This window comes from Acanthisitta chloris, unplaced genomic scaffold (assembly GCF_000695815.1).
Source record: "Acanthisitta chloris isolate BGI_N310 unplaced genomic scaffold, ASM69581v1 scaffold9873, whole genome shotgun sequence".
NCBI classification, from domain to species: Eukaryota; Metazoa; Chordata; class Aves; order Passeriformes; family Acanthisittidae; genus Acanthisitta; species Acanthisitta chloris.
Window position 1 is genome coordinate 631 of NW_008665488.1, and position 8,853 is coordinate 9,483.

General features: G+C 38.4%; 1 protein-coding gene across 1 annotated transcript; it reads left to right on the forward strand.

The window, feature by feature from the left end:
• The first annotated feature begins 4,778 nt into the window (after positions 1 to 4,778).
• Positions 4,779 to 8,853, forward strand: FAM154A (family with sequence similarity 154, member A). The gene is made up of 3 exons (XM_009071780.1): positions 4,779 to 4,951; positions 6,067 to 6,269; positions 7,874 to 8,853. The coding sequence occupies exons 1-3, from the start codon at positions 4,914 to 4,916 to the stop codon at positions 8,851 to 8,853; spliced, it is 1,221 nt and encodes a 406-aa protein (XP_009070028.1). The 5' UTR covers positions 4,779 to 4,913.

Here is an 8,853-nt window from a genome sequence, read left to right on the forward strand (position 1 = left end):
CCCTCCTGAGCTGAGGGGCCCAGAACTGAGCACAATACTCCGGGTGTGGCCTCACCAGCGCCGAGTCCAGGGGCAGAATCACCTCCCTGGTAGGGGTGAAAGAAGATCTTAGGTTCACTGAAGTGGAACAGAATGGGGAACAGCCTCGGAAAGCCACTAGGAGCAATCATCAGGGTCAGGCTGTTCCACAAAGCAGGCCCTGTTGAAGGGCTGCACCAAAGGAATGCTTGGAAGAGTTCTGGCAACCTTGTCAGAAACCTGTGCAGCACTGCAGCCTTTAGCAGAGGTTTAACAGATCTGCTTCTCTGCCATCACACCCAGCCATGCTTCCCACTATGCAGGGGAGTCCCACAATTTCTTTCCATTCAGTGATCCTACATGGAGACAAACAGTTCATCATTGTCCTAGAGCCTCTTTGGCCCAGGCAGGCTGGCATAGCAGGGCACAGTAGGCAAGTCTTTGTTTAAAAGTACTATTACAGCTCTACAGGTGATACTAATAGGCAAAAAACCTCACAAGTCAGGTTTCCCAGAAAGGGACTGAAACCTTGAAACATTCAGATATATATTTATAGGCTGGATTTGTGACTGTAAATATCTTCAATTTCTTCTCTGTCCACTTAAAACAGAAAAACAATCATCTTAGGATTCAAAGATTCAGTCTTTAATATTATAAAAAAAATATAACAGCTGTATACAAGAAGAGTCATCACAAGATTATTATTTTTTGGAAGTTCAGGGCCAACTTTATGGCTGTAAAGTGCATCATGAACTATAGGTTTCATGTCAAGGTTTGTAGAGCAGAGACTCTCCTTGTGTGTTTCTGTGTGGGAAGTTTGTGTATCTGTTCATCAGCCACTTTTCAATCTGTAGACACAGATGAGAGGCAGTGAGTAGAGCTCCTCATGCTCTTTTTGGCTGTGGTATAGTTTGCCCCATAAATTTGTTCCAAAAGTCCTGGATTAATGAAGAGTTGGAACACATTGTTTTCATGAGGAGATAACAAATCTGGCTCAGGCTCAAGTATAAAGATGGTGAGATAACACAATGAGACAGCACAAAATGAGGTTCAACTCAACTGAAAATTCTCAATCCAAACCCCCAGTTTAATAAGATGAATAATTGAATTAAACATGCATAAAGCTTGTGGCTTAAAAATAAACATCACTTAAGTTTTTCCAGTCAATAAAATCTTAAGCCATTATTGGTTTAGGCAGCACATTGTGTTTGCCTCAGTGTATAGTGTTTCTGTTTTCAGGGGAAAGCTGGTCACTTGGCAGTGTTACCTGGATATTGGAATGTATACACGTCCTAGAAGAGATTTCAAGGCAAAGAAAAAGATCTAATGTTTTGTACAAGTTATCATTTAGCTATTTGTAGGAAATCTTGTGGAGATATAATTACTTCTTAACTCTAAATGATAAAATAGAAGGAAGCAACCCTTCCTAGTTGTTTAGAGAAGAAAAAAACCTGAAAAACCCTACAAATATAGGGGAGGAAAGTCAGTAAGACAGAACTTCATTCTGCTTTCTCAAGCACAGGATGTTAAATCTGGCTTCCAAAGAAGAATAAAGCCTCTGTGGTAGATGAACCCTCTGGATTCAAGAATAGTATTTGTCTGCTATAAAGGATCATAACAGCACACAGAAGCATTGAAATTGAGTTTTGAGATACAAAAATAATCTGCTGCTTTATCTTGTCCATCTGTCAGCCTCACTCCATTTATAGCACTGTTGTCATTACAATAGAACTCCAGATTCCTGAATAAATGTAAGTTAAAAGCAAGGAGGAAGATTTCTCTCAAATACAAGTTACATAAGGCATCATTCTGACCACATATAAATACACACAAACCCAACAGAAACTACTAGATCTCCTGGCAACACTAGGAAAGTAGATGACTCTCAAAGATAGTGTCCATACATCATTTCTGTCTTTCAGACCATAGTGTGTACACTAGCAGTAAAAAAGTAAATGCTTTGAGGGTTTTTTTAATAAGATTTTTTTAAAAAATGATGATAAATATTAAACTTTCTCATGGTTAGTCTAGTTCTCTGGGAGGAAAGTGCTTTGTGGGAAAATTTCAAGGGTCTTGCTAGCATTGTATAAAAAACAGATGTATGTATGCCAAGCCCTAAGTCAGTGAAATTCACCAACATTCTATTAAAATAACCAGAACAACAGCATTTGGCACTAGAGAGCCCATACACTGTCACTCTTATTTAGCTGAGATTCTATTCAGACCTTAGGCAAACCACATGATTGTTAGTCTCCCTCAAAGAAGGGAAAGAATAATCCATCAAAGCAGGCACCAGTCAGTCATGGGAAAAGGCATTTGGATTATCAGTAAGTCTGGGGTGGAAATTAAGATATATACAAGGAACAAGTTAAAAATAGTGTCTCAAGGAGTTCTGGCCAAGCTCTAAGCAGCATATTCCACTTATCAGAGTTGTAATCTGTCTTCTCTGATGATTCTTAGCTCTGTATGCCCTATATAATCAGTTTTATAAAGTTATTATCTAAATAAAAACTCCTGGTTAGCACTTGGACAACATCCTAAAGTAGATTTATTAGTTAACCAAAAACCCTAATCTCTTCCCCAAGTCAAATTCAAGTTGATATTAAGGTAATTTTACATTGCCTTTTAGGCCCACTGAAAGTACTCTCACAACACAAACGCGGGATCTTCCTTAACAGTCTCACCTGGCTCCAAGTAATTTTCCGCATAGCTAGAGTCCGTCCAGAATTATTTCATATGTGAGAAATGGCTGGGATGAAGGACAATTTTGATTCTTCAGTGAATGCTAATGCAATTACAAAACCCTCATTCCTTGAAAAGATAGATTCCTTTCACTTCCGTGTTGAATCTACCAAGAACTACAGGCTCACTCTATAAGTCATTGCTTTCCTAGTCTGTCTTTCTGTGTGTAGCATGTCCATTCAGCAATACATGGGATATACTGACAATGTTGCTTAGAAAGCAGCCAGAGTGAAGTCTTTGAAGACTGGTGACACTAGAGCAGAGGTGGTGTTTGGTGGTTGGTCTTCTGGACCAGCTTATGGTGAACTGAAGATTGTCAAAGTGAAATCTTTGCAGATGAATAGTATTTGTTTCAAACTCCTTTGGAGAACAAAACATGTGAAGAACTTACTAATTTGATAACTTATTTTTCAAGTCGATTTCAAAACATCCATTCAGTGTTTTTTGTTTCTGCACAGCTGTTGCTTTCAGATGCTACATGACACAGCACCTGCTGTTTAAAATTACTGAAAAAATATTACTAAGGTGGAAACTGAATTTCATGACTAACGAGTGACAGGCAAACAGCACACACTTACCTCCTTGTTTTTCTACCTTTCCTGTTCTTTTCCTCTTCTTTCTTTTTCCTTTCCCTGCTGGTCTCTCAACTGTTACTTGACTTGAGTGAAAAGGAGTAAGGACCAAAGGCTTTGAAGGGATTTGGCTTTTTAGAGCTACTTCATTTCTCATTTTTTGAACTATTGAGCTGGCAAAGTCAGGCAGCACAAATTCATACCAGCTTTGGGATCTCCAGTCTCAGATAACTTCCCTTAGTGCTTTTTTTCATTTTTATTTTTTCATTTTCCCAGCAGGAGTGCTCCGTGTCTGTTTCTGTATTCTGTTTTACCTTGCTTTAATTTATTGTTTTCCTTTTTGCTATTCAGTGCTAGCTAAATTTCTCTGCAGACCTTTGAGCTATTCCCTGGATATGGAACTTCCTGAAACTTGAATTTATTTGTACTCAGTAAGAACTGTACACTTTTACCCTTCTTGGTTTTAGATATTTTTGCTTTTCATGTACAGAATTTTACAAGATTTGTTTATTTGAGAAAGTATTTATTGGTTTTTGCCTTTGCTTCTGTCTGAACCAGAACTGCAATTTGTCAGCCACAGGCAGGGGTAAGATGTTTCATTACATATTTCCTTAATGGAGACATCAAATAATAAGCACATCAGCCAGAGAAGTGTTATGCAAATTAGAATGAATATAACAAGATTTTCAAAACAATAACAACATGTAAATTTTCATTTCATGGATCATTTGTGCAAAAAACCAAGGATAAGTAATAACTTGTCATGCTATACCTCCCAACACCTTTCAACACAACGGTGTCATTGATAGAGGCATCAATGACAAGCAGGTGTAATTGAAATAAAGCCTGTAAAGGAAAAGAGCTGTCATTGTTTCTAAATGCACATGGGGTTTGGATAGAGAATTTAATTAGTCCTTGAAGAAAAAAAAAAGTTTGAAAAGTCAGAAATGGCCTGCAGAGTGCTAGAAATGCAGAGGAGATTTTGCACCACACAAATTTTAATCAAAAATTGTTAATAGTTGTGAAATGTGCAGAAATAAAAATACAAGTGATAAGGGAATACAGTAAAACAGAGACAATATGAGAGGAGAAATGAAGCATAGTTTTACAAATAAAATGAGTAATATCATTATAGATTAATAAGGGGAAAGTGGTTGTATCATTAGAGAACTGAGAACGTCTTTCCACCCATTGTGTTCTGTACCAAGGATTAAGTCCCATGCTGTTACTGGTTTTATTACTGGATTCATCTACTGTGCTCTGGAGCTGTGCCATCAGCACAGTATTTTGTGGGTTTATCATTCAGAAAAAACTTTCAACACAAGCTACTGACAGTGTCCAATCTCCCCCATTCGTTATGCACTCCCAGTAGATAGGCTATGGGTTTTCCCCTTAGCTGAAGCCACTCAAAGTGATCTCATCTGATGTGTTTCGTTCAGGCGCCATCGCTGCAACCACAAACCCACAAGGATTTACGACGATGCATACAAGCCATGCTTCACATCAGAGTATGAGGAAAAATACCCCCATTATGGCAACACCTGCCCTCCCAGGAGCTGTAAGCCAGAACAACAGTACCAAATGCATCGTGGGAGAATGGAAGGATGCACAACGTTTATGTAAGCATTTTGAATAAATGTGTTTTACAATTACTCTATGAAGTTTTTCATCCCTTCTTTTTAAAGGGGGGACTGAACACTGTGTTGCAATATGCTCAAAATGCAGTAACTGCATCCTTTACACTTTTAACATATTTAAAGCATAAATTTTAAGTATAGAAATACAGTTACCACAAAAAGGTCATACAAAATAGCAAAACATGGATGCAGCAAGATTTGCATTCTTTACAGCATCCTATAAAGATCATCTAAAATCTTTGGGTTTAGCCTGTTTTGGAAATCTAGGTATCATGGAGCCTGAGAAGCAGACAAGCTGGAATCTGAGCTAGTGGGAAAGTGACGTGTGGAATCTGAGCTAGTGGGAAAGGGAAATCTTAAGAAAAAAGAACAGTGTCTTCCAGTACCTGAAGGGGCTACAGGGAAGCTAAAGAGTGACTCTTTGTTAGGAGCTGTAGTGATAGGACAAAGAGTAATGAGTATACATTGAAAGAGGGGAAATTTAAATTAGATATTAAAGTTTTTCCTGTGAGGGTGGTGAGACACTGGCACAGGTTGCCCAGGGAGGTAGTAGATGCCTCAACCCTGGCAATGCTCAAAGCCAGGCTGGATAAAGCCTTGAGCAACCTGCTCTGGTGGGAGGTGTCCCTGCCCAGGGCAGGGGGTTGGGACTAGATGATCTCTAAGGTCCATTCCAACCCCTGAACATACTATGAAACTATGAACAGGGATTGGTTTTTTAATTCATACTGTTCTAAATTATTAGTTTCAAGAAAGCCAACTGTAAAGGGGTTCAGTAGGCCTGAAGCAACTTTTTAAGACTACTTTCAGGTATTTTAAAGAATAGTTTTAAACTGTGAATGAGACTTGGAGTGCTGAAAAAGTTGCTTCACCATCTACCTTTGAATCAAAGCTCTATCATGCATCAGAGCCCCTAGATTGATGCACTCTGGTTCTCTTTCCTCCATGCTATCCCTCTAATTATGGCAGCAGATTGATTTTTCAGAGTAAATATTTTAAGTTGTTCTTTTTCCATAGAGTGGAAAAATTACAAAAGTGACTTTATCAGGAAAAATTAATTTTTTTAACCAGTGTTTTTTTTTTTTTCTCCAATCCAGGTCTGATTATGTACCATACAATGTTGTGAAGAGACCTCCTAGGAAACAAGAAGAATATAAACCGAAGCCAGGAAAGATTGATCTGGGAACCACATACCAGAGAGATTATAATGCTCATGAAACAGGACCACTGATATTGGCAAGGCCCCTAGAGAGAAAACACACTACAGGAGGAAAAATGGATACCATACCAACTTATCGAGGTAATAATCCATGCCACCTATGGAAAGAGAAGTTACCAAGATGAAGGCAGTGTTCTGATTTATCTATATTAGAAACTGGATTTGTTAGTTTGGAACAGAGAGCAAGACATAATAGAAAACAGGTGATAATACCTTAAAAAGTTCAGCACTTCAGTTGTTCAGAGGTGACATTTATTGGCTCTGAACAAAAACCCCTCTCTGAGGTTTTCTTGGCTAGAAGGAAATGCTATCACACACTTGGTTAGGCTATCTCAGGCAAAAGTGGATTATAATTAATGTGCAATATATCTTTCAGGTAGTTTTAGTTCATGTGACATATTTTTCCACAGAGTAGGTCAAAAGTGGATTTTAGATTTCTGCTTGTGTACAGTATAGCTTGGATCTTATCCTAGTAATGATCTGTCTTGACACAAATTACTCTATTACAACAGTCAGCACAAAGTCACTGAGTCTCCTTTTATGCCTTTCTGGCAAGTGACACTGACACACTTTACACCAGTGGAGAATTTTATACATGTGTTACTGAATTTGTTACAGGTACTGCATTTTAGCCGGATAAAAGTAAGTAGAAATAAATTATGAGATATGACCTACTAGAGTGATGGAAATCAAGACTGAGATACCAGTGGTACGGAAGAGATAGTTGAAATAACAGGAATCAGATATGGGTATTAAACCAGGAAGTCAGAATTCTTGGTGTGTAAAGAGCAGAGAGTGCAGTGACAGAAGAGCTGAAAGGACAAAATGTGGGGAAATAGGCACTTAAAATCAGTTATAATTCACTAGCTTCTTCAGGCTTAGGCCTATGCTAGATAGAAATGCATTTATATAAATACATTTTATTTATTAGTTGTAAATATATTATAAGAAGATTGTAAGATTTCTATTTAGCCTACAAGTAAGTAGTAAGTTAGCAAATAATGAATAAATTAGCCTAGTCTCAGGGTGCTACTAAGCTGGCATGAAACTGCTTCATTTAAAAAGTGTGTTAGTGACAGTCAACAGGGAGTAAGGCTCAAGGAGTGGAAAAATACTGAAGCTGAAGTAAGTACAGTGATTGCAAAATAACAAATTGTTTTCAAGTGCCTGTGAAGACGTTTATACTGGACAGTAACTTTTGTAACTGTAGTAGAACAGTCTGTCAAAGAAAACAAAAATCCCAACAAGCTTTCAAAGGATGTAATATTGATAGGGAAACTGAGAGAGATGATTCTTCCAAGCAAGTAGTGAACATAATCCACTGACCCATAAGTTTCCTTTCAGTCTTGTATATTTGCATAAACTTCTAAGTAAAATGGAAGATATGGCATATAACTCCTGTAAAGGGCTTTTTTTTCTGAACACACACTAAATAAGTACATGCAACATTTTCTTTTTCCTTGAGGAATTAGACAAAATAGGGCATCTTGTACAATCTTCTTGTCTGTTTTTATCATGTGCTATAATAGAGGAGAGTTTTGCCCTATCACAAATATGGAGATCTAATTATCATTCTCACATCCATTTTCTTTGTTTTTCGAGATTTAATACCAGAAGAATTTATCTTAAAGAAATGGTCTTAAGTAATGACACCTGTATGGTGAAATTTTGGGTTTGCCTTACAGATGACTATAGGTTATGGAAAATTAAAAGAAGGGAACCCTGTACAACTGAGCGTGTATACCAGCCACCTACAGAGAAGTTTGGAAATCCTACTACATTTCAAGATTGCTATAGTCCTAAGGAACTGAATCCCACACAAAGTTTTAAACCTATTTGGGTAGCCAAGCCTCCAGATGTGCCTTTTGATGGTGTCACAAGCCATCGCACTGATTACACCGTTCATCAGCTGGAACCAAAATTCCTAAGACCCAAAGAAAAGTACAAGCCAAGTGAGAAGCCCTTTGAAGACCTCACAACCCATCGGTCTGATTTCAAAGGGATACCTGGGCAAACTGCAAAAAGCTGCAAGCCTGGAAATGTGAAAGTGGGATCCAATGCTCGTTTTAATGGACTCACTGAATTCCAGGATCGTTATCAGCCATGGCCGGTCTCCTTGCCTGAGGTCCACAAAACAAGGGAGTATGTTCCACCCACAGGCAAGATGGATCTCAACTCCACAAACCACCTTGATTACATTGCACATAAGATTTCTCCTGCTCTCCCCATAAGACCAGTTGAAGAAAGAAGAATCAGTGACCCTTTTCAAGGGACCACTACTACAAAAGATGACTTTAGACCTTGGCGCATCTGCCGGCGTGAGATGACTAAGAAAGAACAGGAAATCGAAAAACCCACAGGAAAATTTTGTGATTTAACTACATTCAGATCTCATTACATACCACATCAGGCCATGCCAGCAAAAAGTTGCAAACCTGTATGTGCTATAGATCCTAATTCAGCTCCTTTTCAAGACAAAACTACTTATCGCACAGAATATATTCCAAAGAAGAAAACTACCTGTCCAGCAAGCCTTGACTTGCCTCCAGGCTATGTCTATGAATACACAGATTCTGACGGTCACCAATTTTTCCACCAGTCGACTCCAGAACACTCTGTGTCAAACAGTAATCCTCCACCAAAGCAAGTAGCTGTTGTGTCATAA

Coding starts and splice junctions, on each gene's coding strand:
- FAM154A (XM_009071780.1), top strand. CDS start 4,914: ATGCATCGTGGGAGAATGGAAGGATGCACAACGTTTAT. Junction 4,952..6,066: donor GAAGGATGCACAACGTTTAT/GTAAGCATTTTG, acceptor TCTCCAATCCAG/GTCTGATTATGTACCATACA. Junction 6,270..7,873: donor TACCATACCAACTTATCGAG/GTAATAATCCAT, acceptor TTTGCCTTACAG/ATGACTATAGGTTATGGAAA.